The following is a 26,120-nucleotide window of genomic DNA, read 5'->3' on the forward strand; positions in this document are numbered from 1 at the left end:
TTCCTGGACTGTAGCTAAGAAGAACTGAAAGGGAGTTTCTACTCCTCTCTAGCCTGCCTGCTCTCTCCCTGGGCCTGGACTTATGAACATCCATCAGCCCACCCAAACACTCTAGGTGAGGCCATCACTGGTCACTGTGCTTCCTGGGAGCAGGACACAGGGTTGAATGGAGGTGTGTTGTTGGAGAGGATGGCAGTACAAGCCTGTGCAAACTAAAGAGAGCAGGCCATTTCCTAGGAGGCCTGGCATTCCATCTACTTCGCCCAGGGCAGGTGGTGTGATGGCTCATAGTCCAGTTGCTAGCCCTGGAGAGGAAATAGGCTGAATTTTATGAGTTTTTAACAATCTTGTTTAATATTTGAGAGTGGAAAGTTACTCCCCCTTCTTCTTTGAGGAAGGGGGTTTTATACCAAAAGAATGCCATGGTGAGTAGGAGAAGGCATCAGAAGGAGAGACCGATGCAACTAGATTCAGGACAACACATGCTCACTATGATACCCTTAAGAAAATCACCCGGGTCCTTCCATAGCCAGGATTCTCCAAATGCCTAAAGAGAAGTGAGATTTAAGTTAACGCTTAGCCACCCAGGGAGAAGGCATTTTTGTAAACACAGCTGCGAGATGAGGAGGGCCTGGTCTGTTCTGGTGACAATTGAAACAAAAATCCCCTTACAATCACTTCAAGTATAAACAAAGCAAAACAAAATAAAAAGGCTAACAATAACATCGTGCAAACATCTGGGAAGACCAAATCAAGGCACATCACAGAATCCAAGCACCAGAAATAGACTCTGTACATGGAAGATGTCTGTGAGTGACAGTGTGGCCTGAGCTGAATGGGAGCCATTCTGAACATGGACTTCCTGTTGACTAAGGATGTGAATGGAGAGATGATGTCGAATGGGGTAAGATGATACTGATGTTGATGGTTTGAATGGAAATAATTTTGGTGTTTCTGATGCAGAATGGGGTGATGCTGAATGGAGGTGATGTAGATGTTGGTGAAGCTCAGTGGGGGTCTGGTTGCTTTCAAAGCCTATATTCTCTCATTTTTCAGCAAGTGTGGCTACTGAAGGGAACAAGGGAAGCGTAGGGAACAAGCAGGCTTTGCAGCTGCTTGTGGTGCTGGGTTTTATGGTCCCCTTGACTTCAGGCACATCCAGACGAGTACCTCCATGCCACAGGACCAACTCCCTATTCTCTGTGGCCTGAGTGAGGTTCTCAGGGGACCCAGTCTCAGCTTCAGCTTCCTCAAGTGTGTGCGGTTGGGTCTGTGCTGTGGACAGGCTTAACCCAGAGCCTCAGCTGTAATTAAGCTCTTTCTCTACCCTAGAGGTCTCTGTGGTGGCCACGGGACAATCTTTATATAGCTTATCTCCCATGTGAATGGGTCTTTGGAATGCCAGTCTGCTGCTGTGGAGGAAGCCTCCACCTACTTCTATTCTGAGGAAAGGCTGTGGTGGTCCTCTATCCTCTCTCCCTGTAGGCAAGTTCCAATTCTGGTCCTTGCTTTTCTTGTTGAGTTCAGTTCCTGGTCTGGATTTGGAGACAGGGCCGTTTCCCTGCTCCCATGGTCCTCTAACCGTCATGATATGTGGGCATCCTCCATTTACAATTCTTTTGCTCTCTTAGCTCACATCCATTTCCAATGCAACTTCAATCACTGCAGGTCCCACTTGTCAGTATGACTAGGAGTGGGATGAGAGAGTCCTGTTCCATGTGAGGAGGGAATACATCTGCTTCTTTAGTGTGTAATGGGGTTCTCATTAGAGAATACCTACCCTGCATTTTGACCATGCTGTCTACTTCACTCCTTAGCACTCATTTGCTATCCAGTTTGCAGACACTAAGAGATCCTACAACATACACATACCACAGACCTCACATACACATCATTCACTTTACATCTCACACTCTACACCTACTCAAACACCACACACACACACACAAGCACGTGCACACACACAGACACCTCCCCCAAAGACACACACTCACACCTCTTGTATACCACATATGTATCCAAACAGACACATTTTACATCTGGGAATATATTTGTGACCACAGAGAGACCCACCCAATCTCTTCTCCCTGGGTGTATCTAGAGGCTGAGAGGAATGGGTGGCAGCCCAGCTGTGGGTTTGGAGTGCCACGTCAGGCCTGTGGCTTGGCAGAGGACCACGTGGGCCACAAGAAGCAGCTGGTCCAGGCCCCACCCTCCCTGAAGGTCACCATGAGTTCCTTTTGGGGAAGCTTGTCATGTCCTTGCTGCCCGCTGGAAATGATAATCTAGCTATTAACCCTGATTGCAGGCCGGGAAATTTTATTAGAGTGTGACTGGAATGCATGAGAAGCCAAAAGCCACCCTTCGTTTACTGTTAATGAATTAGCTTCTAATATACGAGCTTAAGAAAAACTTCCTCTGGCTCTGCCCAGCCACGTCCAAGCCTGCTTATTGCATGACCTTGGCTGACTCCCATCCCTGCTCATACAGCTGACATGCTCTGCCCTCCACTTACTGCTAAGCTAGAGTGGGCAGCTCTGTCTCATCTTCTGGATGATGACCATTTATTTTATTGGTTCTTTGCTGTATAGAAAGTTCTCATGATGAACTCTTATGTGCTTATGAGTTTGTTCCTGCAGGCTGTTTATTTATTTTTTTACAGTTTTGCACTTTTATTTATTTATTACTATGGGAGGCACACATGTAGAGGACAGGGAACAACTTGTATGGGTCAGTGTTCTCCTTCTACTATGTGCAGCCTGGGTATTGAACTCAAGTAATCATGCTTGGCAATATGCACCTTTACTTGGTTAGCCATCTGCCAGGCCTCCTGCAGGTTGCTTCTCAGCCAAAAGGAGCATGAGCTAGTGTTAAGCCGATGAAAAAGAAAGTGCTGGCCAAATCATGGTACCCAGAACTGGTCCCTGTACTGGTTTCCCAACTCCCCTTTTAATCTGTGACATGAGTAATCTTCTGCCTGTTCGTCAGGATGATGCCATGTACCTCAACTTTTTGAGCAGTGGTTCTTAACCTTCCTAATGCTGTGACCATTTAATACAGCTCCTCATGTTGTGGTGACCCCCAATTAGAAAATTATTTTTGTTGCTACTTCATATCTATAATTTTGCTGCAGTTATAAATTGTAATGTAAATATCTATGTTTTATGATAGTTTTAGGTGACCCATGTGAACGGGTTATTGGACTCCTAAAAGGGTCACAATTCACAGGTAGATAACAACTGTTATAAAGGGTACAACAATGAGCTCATGCCGGGAGGTACTTGACATTCTGGTGGCCCTGAGCATGGGCTCTGAGTATATACATTAATACTTAAATAAAAATTGGCTGGTTATGTATATATGTCTAAGCAGACATTATCAAGTCTAGTACATTTTACTTTCTCAGCCTTTATCATTATCATCATCATCATCATCATCATTTAGTTTTGGCTGTTATCTATTTCCAGAGGAATACATGAAAACAATGTTTCCCTTAACATCATTTTTTCTGAAGTTGAAATGGTTTACATTACAATCACATATGCTGTATGTGCTGAGCTTTGAAACTGTTGGGCTTTAGTTTGTCTCCCAACATCAGTGGTTGCCCTTAGGATGGTATAATGCTAGCTTTCTGTGAATGCCTGATGAGGCAGGGGACCCTAAGAGAACCAGGGAGGAAGTCCTGGGATGGTATCCCATTTTTCTCTCATTTAGAGCATGTGATTTTTTAGCATCAGGGTCAGCCTGTGGAGTCAGGCCTTAAAACCTCACACTAAATACAAACTTCTTCATTTATTTCAGTGAATGACTCCTTTGCAGCTTAGATTTCTCTCTTTAGTGAAAACCAAATGAACACAGCCTTATTCTTGCCTCAGTTTCCTTATCCGCCAAATTGAGATGATGGGTACAAGTTGAGTGAAGCTCTGGTTATGGCTCTAAATGCCACTGTAATTATTGTGATATTTTTATGAAAAGACTATAAAAACAAAATCAAAGTACACCAAACAATAGGACTCACGCTCCCTATCACAGAAAAGGCCCTGGTAGAATCTGAAGATTGTCTTTGTGAGTTCTGTAAAGGGAACTGTCCACACAGGATAAAAGGCCTGTCATGGTCCACTGTGGTGTGTTACTAGAGATTACCCTCAGGCAAATCCTGGAAGGCATCCATGTTTAAATGTTTGAGTTTTGGAATCCATCTCCAGGTGTCACTTGTAGGCAGTTTGACTGCTTTACCTGACACAGCAAGCTGGCTGTAGCAGAAACTGTGTGGCCCATAAAGCCCACAGTGATACTGCACTGTCCTTTGCAGACAGTGTTTTTGATATTTTTATGTGGTGACTGAGAATGTGAAGTCATTGCCACCAGCTTCTGGAGTGACCTTGGCAGGATGTCTCCCAGGATCTCTGTTGCAGACTGAATGCAAACTGTAAATCTCATTGAAGGGACTCTTTTTTTTTTTTTTTTTCCTTTCTGTGTCTTGGTCAACATCTCCATGTGCCAAATAAAGCTTCTCTTGCCTGTCACTGCTCTGTGCTACCCATAGCTACCCTAAAATACCCTTATACTTTCTCAGGCCTTAGAATATCTGTATGAGACTAGAAGGTGATGTGAGCTAAGGTGTTCCCTGTGCCCGGTCTTGCCATACCCAGCTGGGGGTCTGGATCAGCCTCATCAATCTGGTGCTAGTGACATCCTGGTAAATGAGCTGTATCCTCCCAGATATGACAATCCCAGTGACTGGGGTCATGTCCTGTCAAAGCATTCCATTCTCTTCTATGGAGAGCTGACTGAATTTCAAATTATGGTTTTAGTTTTGAGTTGATAAAGGGGTAACTTATAGTAACCACAAGTAAATTGACATTTGAGGTAAGCATTTGTATATATAAAGTATACACACAGAATCTATATATATATTAGGAGATATATATATATATATAAATATATATATATATATATATATATGCACATGTATAATTAAACTCATTGGGACATTTTGCATTTCCTATGTCCCTGAGCTAAGTGCTTTCTAGCTCAGTTGTCAGAGAACAAGTGGGGACATGAGGTGACACAGGGTCTCAGGGCTTTCCAAGAATTGTGGCTGACTAATTGAATGCCTCTGATTCACACTGCACTTACTGGAAGCCTGGAGGCAGCAGTGGTCCATGCTGTGGAGTCCGGTGACTTATTTTACTGTAAAATGTGCTCATTTTGGTTTTGCCTCCTCCATCGTGAGTTTTGTTGAATTTAATCATAAATGCAGGCATAAGCACACACACTAGTTATACAGACATGCAAGCAAGACATACAGTTACACTCAAGCAGTGAGAGGAACACACAGACACAGACACGCCTGTGACTAGCTAGACAGGGCCTGGGTTTTGGTCTTTTGGGGGGTTTTTGGTTTATATTTATTACTCATGCCAAATGTGAATGGTCTTTGGAGATGGGCTCTGGGGAATGCTCTGAGCAATTCCCAGATAATGACTGATGTTTGATCTCCCACCAAAGCTGCAGGACTGGTTTTATATTAGAGCAGGGTCTGGCCACCTCTTATCACCTCTACTCCATCTGTCCTAGTTTTATTGATGCTATCTTGATAAACTTTTCTAGTAAAAAAAGCAACTTGTGGGAGAAACTTCTGATTTTAGTTCACAATTCCAGGTAAGAATCAATAATTGCAGGGGCGATACAGCTGAGAGGAGGTAGCAACCGCTGGTCATGTCACAGCCACAATCAAGAGCAGAGAGTGAGAGATTGTAAACATACTTGCTCATTTGCTCACACTCTCCTCTCTTACGCAGAGCCCCTGCCTAGAGAATAGTGCCACCCACAGTGGGCTAATTCTTTCCACATCAATTCACTAAGCAAAGATAATACCTCACATACAAGCCCACAGCCCAACCTGATTTAAACAATTCTTTAACTAAGATTTTCTTCTCAGGTGCCTAGATTGTGTCAAATTGACAGTTAGCACAGTTATCACCACACACTTCAGGCACAAGCCATTCTCACTTGCCTGGCAACAAGACAGCCTCTTTAGCTGGTGGTCCCTGCTTATTCTCCTGCCATATCCCATCATGATATTCCTTCTCCAGGACATTTTTTCCCTCCAGTCTTTGTCCTTAGTTTTTCCTTTGTTGGCCATATTTAAGCCATGGTGTCTGAATTGTTCCTACTTTCAACCACTTGCCTGGACCTCCAGTGAATCCTTCCTCTCTTCCTTGACTTTATCTTCTTGCCTCCATCCTCTCTTGGTTGAGGTATCACTGGCCCTTTATGGCCCTTTAGCTGCCTGCTCCCTCTCCATTGTCATACCCTTACCTCAATAACCTACTCACTATAGCCCATGGTTTTTGTTTTGCTTTGGGTTTTTTTGTTGGTTTTTTTTTTTTTTGTTTGTTTGTTTGTTTGTTTTTTGCTGGGCATACCTCCCATGGATAGAGGTGATTATTTTTTGCTCAGATTAGTGCCAGGTATATAGCTGGCATTAAAGATGTGGAGTAAAGAAAGCGAAGTTTGCTTTGGAACAAACAGCTCCTCATCTCTCAGGCAATGAGGGCTGACTGGAAATGTGTTACCTGGGCTGTCCTGAGCTCTGCTGACCCCCAGTGTTCTGCTAGAGTTCTATGTTCTACCCCTTTCAGGATACCATAGACACAGTCTCTGGTGACACCTACTGGTGCTGAGTCAAGGGACATTTCTATGGAAGAAAATGAGCCTGTGCCTTGGGCCACCTGAAGCTTTGGATGATGGGCGTCTCTTTTAGACTATCTTGGATAGTGATACCCCCATAGTGAGCTCCGCTGTCACAGTGATCATCTTCAGGAGAAGAAAGTCATTCTACCCAGGTTCTAACACACTTGTCTTTGCCCTCCTGGGTAGGAGTCTCTTCATTGTCTTGAATTCCAAACCCTGCCTTGGATTATAAGGGTCCACCCTTTCCCTGACTTTTCCACTGGTTCCTTGGTGATTTTTGTTTCTCCCCTCTGCAGCCAGTGTTCTTCAGCCAAATCCCTTAAGCCTCTGGAGCTCTGCAGTTGCCTGCTCTGCGCCCCCTCCCCCACTCATTTCCTCTCAGTTCACATGCCACTCCCCTCAGGAGCCCAGTGCCCGTCACCCAGTCACCATATAGGTGTATTTTCTCTGTAGTGAGGGATATACACGTGGCCAGTTTACTTGTCTGTGTTGCTCTCTGAACCTTCCTTTAGCATGTAGACACTAAGAAGGAGGGAGATGGTGACTGCAGTCACGTGCTTGTGTTCTGCCCACAAGCTGTAACAGAGGTGTTGGGCACATGGAAAATATGTCTTGGCTGTGGGAGTGAAGAAATGAATGAGTAGTACTGGGTAGATGCCAGGTGTCATGCTTAGTGTTGCCTATGCACTGGCAGCCCAGATGGAGGGGAAATTCTGATTTTGATCCTTCCTTCTAAGGACATAGGCATCTAAGGGCTGGATTGAGGCCTGTGTGACCCAGAGCTTCCTATTCCAAGGCTTGGGGACCAGTTCTCCCAACTCACTCTGTTTCAGCCTCTCCTTATGCAGCAAGAGATATGTGATTGGTGTAGGACAAGAGAGGTGCCTCTGTGGGATCCTACCTTGTTATCATTTAACCCTCCTCTCTAGGTTACAAATATGACAGTGCAATCTTGGCATCATGGAAGCCTCGGCTCTGTCTTCTCCCTGCTCCTTTCTGAGAGCGTAGCAAACAGGGAAGACAGGGATTGCCTGCTGCTGACCATTAAGGGCAGCTATTTGCAGCTCTAGAAGATTTTTTTTTTCTGGTATTACTCTGTCTGCCATATACCTTAGCAGACTAGCTCCGAGGCTTACATAAATGCTCTCCAGAAGTTTGGCACCATGTCTGTACCTCTTCAATCCGGAGGTCCTAGGGGGTGAGCCAGGGCTTCTGCACAAGTACTCATATACTTTGGTCTTGTCTTAGCCAGGATTACTACTGCTGTGATGAAACACCATGACCAAGGAAACTCGGGGAGGAAAGGGTTTATTCAGCTTCTACTTCCACAGCACGGTTCATTAGTCGAGGGAGTCAGGACAGGATTCCAGAGGTAGGAGCTGGTGTGGAGGCCCCTGACGGGTGCTGCTTATTGGCTTGCTGATCACAGCTTGCTCAGCCTGCTTTCTTACAGAACCCAGGGCCACCAGCCCAGGAATGGCACTACTCACCATGGGCTGGACCTTCCACCACTGATCATTAATTAAGAAAACACTTTAGAGCCTGATCTTATGGAGACATTTTTCTCAGCTGAGAAATGTTTTCCCGGCAGCTCTGTTCAAGAAATTATATTAGGTCACATTTGTGACTTTGGGACAGTAGAGCTAGTGGACAATGGGCTGTTTTTCCCCTTATATCTAAAATACTTCCCAAGGCTGAGATCAAATGGATAATGGTTGAAGGTACACGTGCTTGAGTATGGCTCCCTAGGTCTGTGTCCACTTTTGCCACTTGCTGGCTTTGTGATTCTAGATAAATTTCTTGATCACTCTGAGCTTTGGTTTCCCCATGCATAAACGAATGAACCTTGCAGGTACAGAGTTGGGGAAGATGCTTCTGAAGGTCAGAACTACTCAAAAGCCAGAAGTTCTTTTGGAAGGTGGCAAGCCAACTGGATGCTGTATAGGCAGGCTTTGGCGATACACAAGAGTCCCTGGTCAGGTGACTCCACCTCTGGAGAGGGCACATTGTGCTGAGGACCAGATACAGGCGACTTTGTGCTGAATTGCCACCTTCCAGCAGTGTGAGCCTTAGGCAGCTCCTGCCTTCTGCATACCCTTCTTTGTGCATCTGTAATTAAGGGCACCTAACTCATAAAGCCGTGGTTAGAATGCAATTAAATATGCTAATGTATTTTACATGCTTCCCAACAGTGTCTGCTGCGCAGCAAGCTAGCTACATATGTCTTCTGGCCCTGAAGATAATTCTGTCCCCCAACTGAGTAGTGAGGAAGCCAGAAGCAGCCCACGCAGCATGCCCAATATGGAACTTAGACATATGGCCGCCCCATCCCTGGGAAGCTATTAGGGATGTAATGCCTATTAATGCTACATCTAAAGTTGCTTTGCATGGTACAGTATCTGCTCCCTGTGTGAAGTAGGAGAACATAGATAATCCCTAGCTAACACAGCTGGAGCAATGGAGGAAGTAGGCTGTGTGTCCATGGGTGTCTGAGTCACCCCTTCCCTCCTTCATCTTTTCTCTTGCCCACTCAGCTGCACCCCCGAGGTGGCAAATGAGCAGCAATTGCTTTCTCTTGTCCTTAAGCAGCCACCAGCTGCATGCCTGGCCTCTGTTGTTTATGCCAATACCCTCTCCCGCCCTCGCCTCCCTGCCCAGGACCTGTCATCTCTACTACAGAGATCTAGATTCAAGGTGGTGTTTAAAGACAGGTGCTCCTCCTACCTCATGAATTCCCCAACTTTTCTTAGATATTAATCGTCTAATAGGAACAAATTCAACTTAGGGTAATGGTGTGTATTCAGTCCTGGGTCTGTTCACCTCTGGGTGACTGGCACACAGAGTGGGCTCGCAATAATTGCCAATTTCCTCTTTTCCTAAACAGAAAAAAAATGGATGAAAGCCAAAAGGTAGTATGACTGTGTGTCCCACGGAGAGATCCATGGGTGGGCCAACATAAGGTGCAGGATGCCATAAACTTTCCCCATTCTCATATAATGCAAAAATGGGAACTTTGTCTATATGGTAAATTGAGGGCAAGGGAGTTCAAGTGACTTTTCCAGAAAGACTCAAGTAGGTGTCTAGTGTTACTCCTTGGGGCAGAGCCTCTGACCAGCTCTTGGCTTGATGGAGCCTGATCTGTGTAAAGACACCGGAGTACCTGCATTCTCCCGAGAAGCATAGGGCATTTGCTGTAAACCTAGAGCACCGTGGGTGAGTATCGGTATGCATATTGAGGGAGCAGGGACTTTGCTGTCACCCCTTTCAGTTCTCGTGTTCGTAGGAAGAGAATGCCCCTAGCTAAGTACATATTAAATATATCTTAATTTTATTCCTTAGCTCTTGTCCCTGCTCTAACTCCAGAACTACTGTTCAAGCGGATTCTTAGTGGTTATTAGATAAATCCATGTATATTGGGATAACGAAGAGACCCTGCTCTATCAATAGCTCTTCTCCTCAGGGAATAATGCCTTGGTTTCCATAACCCATTGCTTTTCCTTAACATATACAGAAACTCAAACTTGCAAAGAGTTCCCTGCTCCAGCTTCTTAGTGCAGTTCAGAAGTGGTTTTTTCTTTTTCAAGTTGAGATGTTTTCAATTGCTAAGGGAGAAAAACTCAACTTTAGTGACATAACCAATTACAGATTAGTCAGATTTTTTTTGTGTGTGGGTTGAAAACACTCTCATTTCTGTAGCCAACAGAAGTAAACAGTAGGAATTATGTAGATGGCTAATAATGACTGTCATACCCCTATCCCAGGAGCCTTGGAGCCTATGATATGATCTCATTGACTCATCAAAATCAAGGTAAACAGGATGCCTCAAAAACTTCAGTCGATCAGCCATCGTTTCCCTCACAATTTGGGGGTCAGTGGATGTTTCTTCTTGACTGAAAACAGAGGCCTGAACTACACTGAACACAGTGGAGACAGTGATCACATGCTCTGAAAGTGAGATCCAGGCACCCACTTGGGGCACACATGCCTAACAGGGATTTGCTGCAGGTCTGTAGTCTCCTTTTCCAGGAAGAAAGGAGTAGGGACATCCCAGCCCACGAGCAGCTGAAGGCAGGACTGTGATATGCTCTGCTATCCAGTTCTTCGTCCTCTGAACAAAGTGGGCATTTAGAACATGTCTAGAGCTCAGTTTGTATTTCAATGGTTAATGTGGAAATAAACAGGCCATCACATAATATGTAGAGATATCTTTATGAAGCAAATTAGAAGATGGCTGAGTTGGGCTTAGGGGTGCCATGCCTACCTCCCTGAAAGAAGTCCATGTTAACTACTTGTATGTCACTATGGCCTGACATGGGAAACACTTTTCAGAAGGAAATATTGATTTTAGTTCATGGTGTCAGGGAGTTTTAGTCCAGCAGAGGGGGAAGGCATATTGAGTGCCTCATCCTATGACACAGCCATTAGGAAGCAGAGGCAGGAATGTCATCCAGGTATAACCTTCCGAGCCCCCGACCCCTGGCAATGAGACACTTCTGCTAGGTGGGTTCATATACCCAAAGTTGCCAGGACCTCTCAAAGACAGTGCTACCAGCAGGAGGGGAAGGGGAGTTGAAAATGTGAGCCTGTGGGGTGCATGACAGAATTAACATAGGTGATCCCCAAGACTCCTAGCATTGTTGGGAAGCTTTGCTTGGGAGTTATTTGGGGAGCCATCTGTCATCTCTACTGACTTAACCAGATAGGCTATGAACTGCCATTTGAGCTCATTGAATGGAGGATGCTTAGCAAGGGCATACGCTGAAGGCCTTTGGCAATTTGCAATCCTTTCAGGAACGATTCCTTCAAGCAGTGTGGCCAAGTCTCTCTCTCCCAACAAGACAGCCAACTTTCTGTGTCTGTGATCTTTAGATTGACCTTGCTGTCAGAGTCTTCAGACCAGATCTTTTCTTCCTATGGGGTATAAGCAGATGTGATTCCCCGATGCAGGTTGCTGTGGGCTCTAGCCCCTGCCTGCAGAGTTTTGTTCCTCATTATGAAGAGAGCCTTCTGAGTCAACTCCATTTACAGTGTAGACTCATTCCAATGACTGGCCATCCCAAACTTGTTTTTCGGGAGTGCTGCCAGATCCAAAGCAATCATTCACCACCCCACAGCTGCAGGCTGTCCTGGGTGGAGCTGTCTAAATATTGCCCAGTGCTTGCTTCTTTCCTCAGATTTAGCCTAGACAGATAGTCTGGTGCTGCTTCCAAAGTAACGTTTTCGGTGGGGGCTGTCAGACATGTTGGTGCCTTATAGGATCAACATTAAAACCCATCCTTGAAAGCAGGGCATTCCTACTCATTCTCCTCACTGGGCACAACAGCCCTGCACTCAAATGTTGATGTTCCCAGATAGGAAAAGTGATTGGTTGCTGCACATATGGGATGGTGGAAGTGCCTGGTGATTAACATAATAAGACATGATAGCTAGATTGCTTCCTGGGCAGGGCTGGGTCACAGGGAGGTTAGCAGGTGTATTGAAGGGTGGGGGCACTCACTTTAGGACAGTGCCTCTTTACTCTAGCCCAGTTTCCAAAGGCAACCCTGTAAGTGTATGTTGGGGTGGGTCTCTCCTCCCAAGGTGTTTTCATCATGGTAGACTTAGGGTCTTCTCACTAGTGGGAGGGTCTTGCATGCAGCACTAGAGCATGCACATGAAAACCTGGAGCTAAGACTCATTCTGAGACTCCCAGAGAGACCTAAAGAGTTCATTTGCCTTTCAACCTCATTTTAAGGTTGACAACTCACAAAGACTTCAAGGTAAGGCATTTCTACAGTATGGTGTGATAATTTCTTTAGCTAGATGGCCTACTCCATGGCTTTTGTCTGAGATATTTTGCTTCTCCTGGTCAGGTTACATTCATGGAGCTTACTGCTGAAGCATTGTAAGGTGCATGCCATTTTCCAGCATTATGAAAGTTAGCCAGTAGGAATAAAGCTTTCAGATCAGTACTGGCTTGATATCTCCATGTTCTATGAATCAAGTATCTTTAACAGTAGGGTCTTACCATCAAGTTTGTGGGAGTAAGCAAAGCATTGTCATTAGTATGTAATTTTTAGGAGATCTATGGAAACCCCCTGGCCAACAACTCCAAAGAGGCAACCCATTCTGGCGCTAGGCTATTTTATCTTTTAGCCTGTGGTAAAGAACCTAAACATTGCCATTTTGTTCTTGCATGATTCTGTTTTAATTCTTTCTTTCTTTCTCTGTATCTAGATATGCATATACACATCTAATACATATCAATAAAGGTATACGTATACATACAGTTGATAGATAGATAGATGGATAGATAGATAGATAGATAGATAGATAGATAGATAGATATGTTTCCATATGACTTTTTGAAAGGTCTTTGGTCTTCTGTATTATTTATCTGTCCCTGTATTCCATCCTCCTTTACCCTACTCTTCCATCCTCAATAACAATTTAATACCTCCTGTTCCATTAATCCCCTTTAAGACTATAACGCTGATCATTTCTGTATTTGTTATTGTTCCTTTCAGAGGAGCTTTTGGGCATGCTGGCAGGTGCATCTGTGTCCTGAGTCTCCTAGCACTGTCCTGGTGTCCCTGACCTCTGATTCTGTATTACTGGTAGCGATTTTCATGTGGCTCCCTTTGATGAATAAGACTGTGAGTTCAGTGGAGGTGAGGGTAATGCCATGATTATGTCTTGCCTTGGTATAATATTTACAGGGTCAATGGTGAACAACCACACAAGTACATAGAAGGATTAAAGAATACTGGGTGCCCAGTATGCTCTGTGTGTCCCTCTCTTCTGTACATAGAGTGAGACTTGTTGCTTTCACACTCCACAGGGAGATATAGTAGGCATGTTTTGCTCATAAGTCTGTTTCCTCTTGCTTTTTTTCAGATGTGCTCTGCCCAAGTGTCCGGGTAGAAGGAGATCGCTTTAAACACACTAATGGAGGAACCAAGGAAATCACAGGTAAAAGAGACTCCAATACACAGGATTGCTTTCATGTGCAGCTTGAAGACCTAACGGTAGCCTCCCTGACTCTTTCATCTTTCTCATCTGTCACCAGTGTCATGGTGAAGTGGCTTGAACCACGCAGGTGGCTGTGAGTGCCCAACGGTGAGGAGCATCTGTCTGCAGTGTCCTTTTTGGCAGGTTGGGGCCATCCTAAAAAATAAAAATAAAATCATTACAATGAGTGTAGCAGGAGTTGGTGAATAAGCAAGCAAATAATGGCAGATTGAGCAGATGGATGAATAAATAAAAGCACTTCAGAGAAAAGGGCGATGACTCAGCATCATAAATGGATGGGGAACTCAGTAGGTGGGAGAGCAGACATGTCACTGCAGACCTGAGGCAGAGAGAAGCATTCATGGGCTGTTCAAAGACCATCTCCAACAATGCCAGGCAGAAGGGCCATGGCAGCTTGTGGAGTACAGGGAATTGGCTTCTGCATTGCTATGACTGTGCCATGCATTGATATTTTCCCTTGTGCCCACAAGTCCTACTTAGCTTTTGAGTGTGTGGACTGTTTACTTCCCCTCTGCTTTTCTCACCAAGGTTCGTCCCTGGCTCCAGCTTCCTTTTTCCATTTCCCTCCTCTATCTTCCTTGGGTCCAATTCTAGCCATGCGAATATCTCCCTTCCTGGGCAGCCAGCACGTGAGGTCAGGACTAGCTGTAGTTCAGACACATCCAGTTCCAGGAAGTCTCCCCTATCTGTGTGCCCCAGTGGACTGCAGCAAAGCAACATCTGTATCTTTGAGCCTGGGGATTTTTCTAGTAGAGGCTGCTATGCCTGTGTATACAACTGAAAGAACATGCAGGGTAGCTGATGCTCCTTGAAAGCAACTCCCACCATGCCCGTGCAGAGCCAGGCCGGTGCACGCTCCTTGGGTGGCCTGGAGATCCATAAAAGACCCTCATTCCCGTGAAGGACCCAGTGAGGCAGCCTGCTGGGTAACTGGCTTCGTGCCTTAGTCACCTTTGCTCCATCCTGCCCGTCAGGCAACTGCAGTCAAGGTTCTAGGACTCTAGGAGGGAGCCACAGCTGACAGAGCTATCCATCTGCTCTTGCTCTTTGAGCCTGTGAAACACAGTGATTACTCAAGGGGTGATGTCACTGTCATGGATGCTTTGTCCAACTCCTGAGATGAAGGTGACTTTTACTGTTTCCCTTTGATAACTCAGGTGCTTTGAAGTGAGCATGTTTGTAGCTGAGCTGCTCTGCCCTAGGTGGGAAAGCAGGGCACAATATGAATTAGACCTTTTCACTTTGTGCCTTGGTGATCTCTGGTGATGCTCTCAGACAATCCGTTACCTATTTCCGCCAGGGGAATGTGCCTACTCAGTTATATGCAGGATATCTCCCTTTGAAGTCCGTTCAAAGCCCGTTCTTACTTGGTTGCTCTGTCTACAGTTGGCTTTGTCAACCACATGCCTATGGGACAGCATTTCCCAAGTAAGTCATTATTCAACCTGTTTGTCCATCTATGATGGGAGCGTTTATCATAATGATGACATTGATGATAACAACAGAAGCACCACTCACTGAGAGACCATGTATTTCCTCAGTTAACCAACACAGCAGGTGAGATGCATATTGTACCTGCACAGTTGGGAAACTGAGGTTCAGGGATAGCTGCTCTTCTGGCATTTCACTCCATCCCCAGAACTCCAATCTGATGGTCTCATCAGTTTCTACTCCTGTAAGCACATAAGCTGTTTGAAAATAAGGACCTGTCTCTATCTGTACATTGTTCTGTGTCCTCTGGGTATGGGGTAGTACCTTTGACAGGTAGAAGGAAATTAGTACATATATTTTGAGTGGATGAATGGACAGGTGGATGGATAAAATGAGAGAAAGAAAAAGGCTTGAAGTTACATGTGAAAACATGAATGAGTGAAAGGAGGTTGGATGAATGGACAAAAGATAAAGAGGTGGATGTGTTGAAAGGTGTGGAGCAGGAAAGGGGGGAACAGGGCAGAAGATGAGGGAACAGAAGAATGTAGCACAGGGTGTGTAAATCAGAGGAGTCTAAAGCTTTCCTGTCCTACAGACTGAAGAGCAGCGTGGTTTGGTTTCCTTTCTGTTTCTTGCTGGGGAATGCAAAAGGTGTGATGCCTGTATGCATTCATGCACAAGTGCTTGTGTGCGCTCGCTGCCTTTGTGTCTGTCTGTCTGTGCCTAAATATGTGACTGTGCACAAGTTTAAACAAGTGCCTTAATCCATGGTATATGAGGAGGAATTCTCCAACAACTGCTTTGGGTGCTTGGATAGATGTGAAATTGTTATGAAACTGCTTGCATCCATTCACAGCCGGTGGAGCCCTGGTACCTTCCCTGCCCTCTGGGGGCTCTGGGAGATAAGTCATAGTGCAGGATTGGGGGGCGGTCATCAACACACACAACAGTTGCCTGTGTGTGTGGCGTTGGGTGCATAGACACCCTACTTTGTCCCCAATGCCATTTAATCAGTACCAGCCTTGAGAAAGTGTTTCAAGTAAGTACGTTGTGGCTGAAGAGGGAGTTGCAGAGAGATTATCTAGCTTGTCAATTTCATTGTATTTGAGAAATCAAAGAGGCCTTCTTTGTTTTGAAATAACACAGTTCTCAAAGGCCTTACCTCCAGGCATTTCCTTAAATATCTGACACTTTGTAGTGATCATTTGGCCTGGGAAAGTGAGGATGAAGAGAGCAGACAATAGGTATTGAGACATGTATTTTAGATCGGCCTGCTGCTTGCCAGACAGGTGGGCTGCAGATCAAAACTTCTGATTTGTTTGAACCTCAGTTTTCCCATCTGTACAACAGGAGATCTGAAGACTGTCTCGGAGAGCCCTCAGTTCTAATGACTTCTCTGCCAGTCCTTGGTCACTGTAAGTGTTATATAGCTTTCCTGAACAGTGGCCTAGGTCTTTCTTTGTGCACTCAGCTGGGTTGTGATGAGGTGTCACTCAGCCTGGGAAGCTTTGCTACTCTATCTCGGGCTGTCTGGCCTCAAAGTCACTTTACCACTCAAGAGTTTTTCCAGTTTCCTCTGAGGTGAGCCCCTGTTTATTTCAGGTGATTTGGTGCCATTTGTTGTCACTTAGTTAATTGCTTCTTGTCTGAAGTCTGTCCTGTTTAATTCTTTGAACTTCACTGAAACCAAAAAGAGTGGAACCAGGAAGGAAAGAATGTATTTGATTTGTGTGTGTGTGTGTGTGTGTGTGTGTGTGTGTTTCTTTGCTTTAATTTTCTTTTGAGACAGGGTCTCTTTTATCAAATGTTATGTGATCTCAAACTCACTCTTAGCTAATGATTGATGTGATGTGCAGTAAAGCAACTGCTAAAATGGATGCTTTATTAGGGATAGGTTTTCATTATGTATGAGAGAGAGAGAGAGAGAGAGAGAGAGAGAGAGAGAGAGAGAATATTGTGAAGTGTCAGGAAGCATCTAGAGCAGAGAAAACAAACAAACCAAAAACCCCAACCTGACTAGGCATGCCAGGGCTAGGGAAGCAGAGAATAGAGTAGTGGGACTATCAAGAGATACAAGAGATGAAGGAAGGAAGGAAGGAAGGAAGGAAGGAAGGAAGGAAGGAAGGAAGGAAGGAAGGAAGAAAGAAAGGGAGGGAGGGAGGGAGGGAGGAAGGGAGGGAAGGAGAGAGAGAGAGGGAAAGGGAAAGGGAAAGAGAATACAAAATAATATTTGATCATAAGGAGGTTGAGTAGCTGGGGGAGGTGAAGCCTGTGATTTTGAGCAGCCTGGTAGTTTGGGGTAGAGAAAGGGTAAAAGGGGCCAGATGGCCTTTGAAATGTATAGCAAACACACATGAATAGGGCATATAAGAACCTGGAGGCTAGGATGAAGTTTGATATTTTAATAGTCACCACAGGTATATGTCAATGGAGAGTCATATGTCCCTTTTGCCAGAGGAAAGGGAAATGAATTCTTTTGGTGAGCAGGAAACCCATTTCATAAATTTCTGAGGTATACTGGATTTTATCTAACTGCTGGACATCCTTCTTGAGCTCATTTCTGGATCTGTGGACTGCTCGAGAATTAACAATGGTGGCCTTGGACTTCTGATTGCTTCCTGGGCCAAGCCTTGGAATCTGAGGGTAGCGTATAATGTAGCTGCCAGCAGCCCTTATGCTCAGAGGAGCAGTGGAGGCTGAGTGACAAAAGCAGTCCTGTATTTTCTGGGAGGGGAGGAGGGAGGGAGGTACAGGGGGGATACAAAGTGAATAAACTGTAAGTAATAAAAATAAAAAAAAATTAAAAACATTAAAAAATTTTCATGAAAGGAAAAAAAAAAGAAAAAGAAAGCATGCTCAACAGTCAGATAGCATCTGCAGAGTCTGTGTGGGCATAGGGTTCTTTGGCTTCATTAAACATTACGAGTACCTGTAACATCCTTCTCTTCAGTTGGTATGCACAGGAGGTCTTCTTTCTACCTTGTCAGCAGACAAGGTTTAGCTTGTGTCTCCGGGCGTGCTTGCTGAGCTGAGGGCCCCTTTGCTGCATGAACACCTGGCATTCAAACTCACCGTTAACAGGAAGTGAGGTGTTCTTGGAAGGAAAACTATGCCATAATGAATAACGCTAGAACCATGATGAATAATTATAGGCACTAAACGCATAAGAGGTGACCAGTTTCAACTTCCACCCAGCTTACAGATGGAGGAGCTGATGCCTGTGGAGCAAGTGAGTCAGTCAAGTCCCAGCAGACCAGTGCCAGGAAGACCCACTTTACCCTCTCCATCTGCTAGTCCCCATTCAGAGCTTATATGAAAAAGGAAGTGCTCACGCTGTCACCCAGGGCTAAGGGTTATGCGGAGCATCTGGTATTCAGTGAGCATTTGGTGTGGTCCTCCAGGCTTTTCCACTTAAAGCTAAAAGTGAAGCATACAGCGCCATGGGCTCCCATGTCTGAATTCCATAACGCTGTCAGCCTCTAGAACAGGTTTTGCTCTCTGGAGGCATGGGGGTGAGGGGGAGCTCAGCTGCAGGACTTTCCAAACTTTCTACAGTTTGGCCAAGACAACTTGGGTAGAGCATTTTACTTCAGCAGTGCTGAGTTTTGCTATGGGAGTCCCATATGGCCTACTGAATTGTGTGCCCTCAAGGTCTCATGTCACTGTTGGAACAGGCTCATCTACTAGGCATCTTCACTGTCCTCCGAGCAACAGCCAGGGCCATCTGCTGGCCACAAATCATGGACATTCCCATACACAAATATGTGACTGAGAAGAATTAAACTTCCATCACCCTGCTAACCCACAAGTCCAAAGCCCACAAGCATGGCCATGGTTGTTCTTTTACTTTATGTTGACAGTAATTCTCAGTCATCTCTTAAGGGGAAATCAGAGAAAGCAGAAATACTCACCTTTCTTTAATGCAATACTGCAAAGGCATTTTATTTCTCTCTAATGTTTCTCTCTTTAAAATCATGATATTTCAAAGCTACAGACAACAATCCAAGCACATTCAAGTGAAAGGCAACAATATGGCTACAGGAAGGAAGACCTTAAGTTATGTGTTTTCTTAAAGGTTTAGCACTGACATTTGAGCTTCTTTTTTTTGAAAATTTTTAAAATTTATTTATTTTTTATATTAATCACAGGTTATTTACTTTGTATCCCAGCCGTAGCCCCTTCCCTCATTCCCTCTTTATCCCACCCTCCCTCCCTCATCTTCTCCCTGTCCTTTCCAAGTCCACTAACAGGGGAGGACCTCCTCCCTCTCCATCTGACCCTAGCTTATCAAGTCTCTTCAGGACTGGCTGCAATGTCCTCTTCTGTGGCCTAGCAAGGCTGCTCCTCCCTCATGGGGTGGAGGTGGAAGAGCTCACCGTTGAGTTCATGTCAGAAATAGTCCCTGTTCCCCTTATTAGAGAACCCATTTGGACACTGAGCTACTTCTAGAACAGGGGTTCCCACTGCAGTACTCTTGTCTTGTGCTTGACCCTGATCTGGGATGTTCTTGGTTCTCACATTCCAGTGTGTGGGCCAATGTCTTCCTGCCCCAGTGCCTTAAACTGGGGGAATTGGACATGATGCTACGTAGCTTATGGATCAGCTGCTCTCATCTTCCCAATATGTGTTCTTACATCTAAGTCCCTATCCCTTGGGGCTAGCTGGTCAGGCTGACTCTTTTAGCAGAGAGCGAACTAGCTGTTAAAGTGTCTCTCATACTTTTCTTCTGCCAAACTCACTCCCAACTTTCTCTTTGTGCAGGTTTTGACCTGATGGATTTGTTCAATGTGAAGGAAATCTTGGGAAAGAGAGAAAATGGAGCACAGAGTTCCTATGTACGGATGGGTTCCTTTCCTGTGGTGCAGAAAACTGAGTGAGTGGTTGTTTCTCCTTGCAGAACCTTTGGATGCCCTGGAAAGCAGGGTGCAGCCAGCCACAGGGGCTCCCTCAGCACTGAGCTGACTGCAACACAGTGGTGCCTGCTGAGGTCACACTAAGATGGTGCAGCAGGTGCAGCAGCTAAGATGTTAGCTGCAGGTCTAGGAATTTAAGCTGGTTCTTTGCAGTTCCATGCTCACTGTGCCACTGATTTTCTGGTCATTTTGTGCTCATCTGTTCATATACATTTGATATTGATCATCCATTTACGGATGCAGTTTTCTTTCAGCTCATTAAATGGCGATGATTTTTATGGTTATCACCACATAGCACCAGTCATGGCCTCATATCGCAGATGTATGTCTCTGAGTATCTTCTAATGTTTTTGGCCACTGAAGACCCAGTTTTTCAGATTGCCTGGGTCCCTTGTCTATTACCAGATGCCTCATTTTTTTCTCCTGTTTCCACCTGACATGAGTATCCCTGCCTTGTGATGTTAAGAATCTATGCCAGGCATATTTCTCCAGTGTCTGATCACACTGCATCTCCAGTCAAGAGCTAAAAGCAATCCCACAGTGCATGCTGTATGTTCACTGGAGAAGAGACAGACGGTTTGCAAATTAGGGTGCTCCTGTATCATGTGATCCCTCCTCCATCTTGTAACTCTTTAATTGCTTCTTAGTCTTCTTAAACTCAGAGGCCCGAAAGGCTGGACTGGCCTTCAGAATCACCTTTGGCGTCTCATTGCTTGACCCAAGTCTTTTTTTGTGGATTCACGTACATTTAGAGCACTCTGGGCATCCCTCCTACTGTCAGGCCTTGGCAGGTGTCTTCTCCTCAGTCCTGGATTCAAGTTTAATTGCTCCTCATTCAAGTATAATTCTACTGCACACTAAGTGAGACCTTCCTTTCCTCTACTCTTCTCACAGCACTCCCCTGCGCCAAGCACGGTGAACTTGAGGCCAGGGACTCAGCTGTTCTTTTCAAACTGTCTTCACTTGTTTGTTAGAAGCTTTGGGAGAGACCTAAGCCTTGTCTCTTCCAGAGTCTCGTCACAGTGAGAGACATCAGATTTTAGCTACCCATGATGAGCTATGCATACAGGCTTTAGTACAGCATTGAGTTTACTGACCATCCTGTGAGCTGACTGTTTTAGAGTGCAGTGTCACCGCACTCATGGCTGGGAACCCACGTTCCTCAAGAGTAAAGGCGAATGAGGCATATGGATCCTTCTCTCTTACTTCCATCTTTTCACCTGTGGGGCAGTCTGCACTCTACTGAGCATGCTCTTCTGCAGTGGTGCACAGGCGCCTGGAAAGATGTGAGTCATCGGTCATTTAGGGGAATGCAAGGATGGTCAGACTCCAGACTGACGCTCTTACTTCACGCCTTCTTATGAAGTCACCAGCTACACTACTCAGAAACAAGAGATACTACATTAGTGGAAAATTGAATAAAGAACAAAAGGGAGAGAGTTATACAAATGTAACAGGTGCCTGAGATGCCTTGTTCTCCTGGAACAGCCGCCATTTACCAGAACATCTCTAGGCTTAATCTACAGAACAGAGGACTGGGCACAGCTTTGGATGATGGGTTTAGCTGATGTGACACCAGCCATTTTCCCAAGTGGGGATTTCTGTGTGTCGTGTTTCATATGGCACAGCGTCATAAACAACATCCAGACATCTCAAGAAAGGATAGATTCCTTTCACTCTCTGATGCTTTGAAATGTACCTATCCTTATACAACCATGATTTAATTTGCAGATTAATTTTATTCATAAAAGAAAGATGTCACTTTCAACATTAGTGAAACTTCTTGAACACGTAAAGGGCATTTTTACACGTCTTCCTCCATTTGTTTCTCACTGTAATAACGTGAGGTGAACAGGGCAGGCATTGCTCTCATCTATCTGGTACAACATCTGGGCCTTTAAGGAAGGCAGTCACTTGTTAAAACCTCACAGATAGCAGGAGACAGAAACTGTCCTCACGGTCAGCTACTTGGAGGCCAAAGCCTTGTTCTTTGCCCTGCAATCTCATATCTGCTATGTTATTTATGGAAAGAACTGTTTATTGGATTTCCCACCCTTGACTACTGATTCCATTAGATTGTATGTGTGTAGTCATGTACATGTGCATTACACTTTCTGTCTGTCTCTTTCTCTTTATATGTGTGTGTACACATCTATATTATAGATGTATATACACACATCTTTTGTTTGGGTACACACACTTGCATATGTCTTTTGAGATAATTCAAAATTATAAGAAAAAAGCGTGTTCAGACAGAAAACAATAGACTGATTCATGAAGGAAATGAGCAGGAAAGGAAAAGTGTGTTAGGTGGGGACATCTTTTTCTACAGGCATGGTAACCAAAGGAGTCCTTAACTCCCGAGGGAAGCCTGGGTGCTGAAAGTGACAGGCTCTTTTCCTCCAGTCTGCTTATGATTCTCAGTGATGCCCTACCTCAGAGGGTGATACTGAACAACTGGGTTGCCTCTCAGCTTGGATCTGTGAGTGGAGAGCCAGTGAGGACCAGTCTTAGCTTTTAAGTTCTTTAGCTACATGAAGGATCCCTGAGGATCTGCAAATCAAAGAACCAGGAAGCCAGATGCCTTCCCACCTCCCTTCCTGACTGTCTGGCCAGAAAGCCTCCATCTCCCCCAGCAGCAAAACTCATGGTTTGTGTGTTTCCCAGAGGCAGCCTTCCACCCCCAGAGTAGGCTATGGCTTCATCCTGGCCAAATTCTGCAGAAGGAAAGAACAGTTGGCTGGTGCTTTAAGACAAAAGCTATGGAGAGAGCAGAACCTCTGGGTCTGAACTCTGTCTGCAACATCCCCTTGAGTTAGCCCCAAAGAGCCCAGGTTCCCTGACCTACAATGCAAAGATCAAAACACATCCTTCACAAGTTCTTTCCAGGGTGGAACGAGATGAAAGCGCATGCCCCTGTTATATTAAGTTTCCCAGAGTACTCATTTTAAAATGAAGACTTAGATTACTATATTGGGATCATGTGAGTAATAGATTGATGAAATATAAAAATGGGCTAAACTTTGTTTTGATAGTATGGCAATCCAAAATAGAACACAGGTACAGGGGAAGTTGGCAAAATTTGCTGGTGTTGAGACACACCTCTGTTTTCACAACTTTGGTAGAAGGAATGTCACTGTCATCCAGAGGGAGGGGCAGGATGTTACTTGGTGTCCTCCATTGCAATGGGAGACTACCCCCTCAGTGTCCTCTGAGAAAATTAGCCTGGTCTGGGAAGTGGGAGGGTTTTGCAAGAAGACAACGTTGGATTGCTTTCAGGTATTTTTAATTCCTTAGCTTCTGCCTGCTGTACCGGTTGCTTTGAGGTAGGAGCTGAGGGGTAGGGAATTATCAGACTTTCTCACTAGGATCTCCACAAGGAAACTGGGGAGATTTGTGAGGCTGGAAACAGGTGCTTTTCATTCAGATGATGGTGAGAGGTGATGAAATGAGCAAGTGTGGAAGTTACTTTTTGCAAAACTATGTTGGAAAAGATAGGGAAGGGGAGAAAGAAAGGGAGAAAAATTGCTTTGGAGGGCTGGGTCAGGAGGAAGCTCAGGTGTCTTTGTTCATACATGGGAAGAGATGGAAGGACAGGTGGTCCAAAGATGCTCTGAGCAGATACAGAGTGATTGGCTAATAGACCTCCATAGTAACTGAATTAGGAAAAAGATGAGCAGTTTAAGAACTGGCTAGAGTAGAGCAACAGGGAACAGAGGTCACCTTCAGGAGAGGGGCTATCCTGTAGTGAGGATTTGAACTCAGGGACTGGTGGAGGGAAGAGGATATTTCATGTCTGACTGAAAAATGCTCTACAGTCTACATGGTCGAAAAGTGTCAGAAGCTTCTTAAAGAGCTGGATTCTGGATATCTAAGGTCAGGTCTTCATTGATGATGTCTTCTCATGGTAATGCCATGTGGCAGAAATGCTAAATAACACTGGGGGGCCTCTCTTACCAGGACACTGATCCTATCATGAAGGTTTCACACTTATTACCTGCTAACTCTCCACCATCTACGTGTTAGGATTTTAGTACATGGATTTTGTTAAGACATACATCGAGGCCATAGCAACTTGATATTGGCTCCCTCTTACAGATAACACAGGATCAGCACAGGAGAGGTGAAGTCTGGGAGTCTCCACCACAACCATTCCTGGAGGAGGGTCACTCGGCACTGACCATCAGTCATTGGGACGGTAGGGAGCCAGAAGATGAGCACTGGGGGCAAAGTCAGTGAAGGGGCCATAGTGCTGGTCAGTAGAAGGTCTTAGTAAGACACTAGCCTTAGTAAGAGGTGATGGTACAGCTGAGAGGAGGTTGTGGGCATCTTTAGGGGTCACACTGCCAGGTTGTGTAGCTGAGCAGACATGGCAGCTTCCGATTCCTCACTAATCCAGGAACCATTTGTCTCTCTTTGTCCTCAGGGATGTTTTTCCCCAAGGTCTGCCTGATGAGTATGCCTTTGTCACAACTTTCCGGTTCAGGAAGACATCTCGGAAAGAAGACTGGTACATCTGGCAGGTCATTGACCAGTACGGCATCCCACAGGTATGAGCAGTGCTTCCTGTTCCTGGGGCAAGTGCTGTGTCTTCCTAGGAAAATGTCATGACCATTGTGTTTACTGAAAGATCCTCAGTTCTGGGTCTAGACAGAAGTGGGGTACAGTGCATGGAGCTCCACAGAGCCTGTAGGTCCAGCACCTCTTCCTTCCCTGGTCAAACCTTCTAAAGTTAGACCCCCAGTTACCACATCCCCTGAGACTTTCTGTCTAGAGAAAGAAGTGACCATATGCTCTGCTGTCTTATAGCACATTCTCTATTGGTGACTTCATAAAATAGTGGAAAAAACTGGCCCAGGGTCAGATTGACCTGGACCAAATATTATGTCTCCTTCTCTCTTGGTGTAGGTCATGGGGTAGGACTACCTGTGAGTCTTAGTTTCCTTAGCTTGAAAGTGGAAAATGAGAATACTTATCACAAATAGTCCGAGGAAGGATCAGGTGTTAATACAATCATGTTTGCAAAGCATCCAGCACGGTCTGATGTAAAGTAGAAACTGTCACAAGTAGCGCTCCTATAAAAGAAGGTTGTCTTCAGTTTTCTCACAAGTGAAGTTACAAGCCCTTGCTTTTACCCATGTCTAGAATATTGGCTTTTAGTTCTACAGTTCCTCATCAGCACCTAGCTTAGTGAGGAGGGGCAGATTTCAAAGCAAAGGTCATTAACACGGCATCAGCTTGAACGGGAAGCAATGCCACCCTCTATTCTTGAGCAAGCCAAAATCCACTTATTCTCAGGGCTCAAAGGCCTGGTGCCTGAACCCTGTCCTGTTATTTGAAATATGAAAGTGTAGACATTCTCACCTTCAGCTGGGAGAAACACTCTTGGATTTTATATGGGGTTAAAACAAAGCAAAAATTTTCCAAGTGATTAGATTCCAGCAACCATGAACAGTGGTCTGAGACAATCATCAGTACCTAATTCTTTTTTTTTAATGTTTTTCAAATTTATATTTTACTTATATATTTATTATAATTTATTCACTTTATATCCTCGTGAAGCCCCCTCCCTTGTCTCCTCTCAATCCCACCACCCTCTCTCTTCTTCCCATACGGCCTTTCCCTAGTCCCCTGATAGGGGAGGCCCCTGGCGGAGGGGGTGCAGCTGTGCCAGGCCACAGAGGAAGATGATACAGCCAGCTTTGATGAGACCCGATAAAATAGGGTCAGGTGGAAGTACCTAATTCTTATTCCACTCTCTTAGATCACTTCCTTCTAAGCTCTTCTCTCCCATTCTTCCTGTCTTACTCTCTATTTCTCTTCTTACAATAAGTAAATGACATGATACAACCGAGGTGCTAAGAACAATGTGAGAAGTGGATGATGCCCAGAGCATTCAGCCACTAATTTTAGTCTATTCTAACAATAAGTAGGATTTATCATAACAGAATAAAATAGAATAGACTAGGATAGGATAGGATAGAATGGAATAGAATACAAGACTGGAGTAGAGTAGAAAAATAGAATAGAATAGAATAGAATAGAATAGAATAGAATAGAATAGAA

At 44.9% G+C, this 26,120-nt stretch overlaps 1 protein-coding gene across 1 annotated transcript in view; it reads left to right on the top strand.

Annotated features, from left to right (window-relative positions):
- Positions 1–26,120, top strand: part of Col22a1 (collagen type XXII alpha 1 chain) — a 211,613-nt gene that overhangs the window by 7,232 nt on the left and 178,261 nt on the right. Inside the window, exons 3-5 of the mRNA XM_055626482.1 lie at positions 13,576–13,650; positions 19,903–20,014; positions 24,481–24,604. Coding sequence (XP_055482457.1) covers positions 13,576–13,650; positions 19,903–20,014; positions 24,481–24,604 — 311 coding nt within the window. The remainder of the gene's footprint in view (positions 1–13,575; positions 13,651–19,902; positions 20,015–24,480; positions 24,605–26,120) is intronic.

Source organism: Psammomys obesus, unplaced genomic scaffold, assembly GCF_907164565.1.
Source record: "Psammomys obesus unplaced genomic scaffold, mPsaObe1.curated_primary_1811, whole genome shotgun sequence".
Lineage (NCBI taxonomy): Eukaryota > Metazoa > Chordata > Mammalia > Rodentia > Muridae > Psammomys > Psammomys obesus.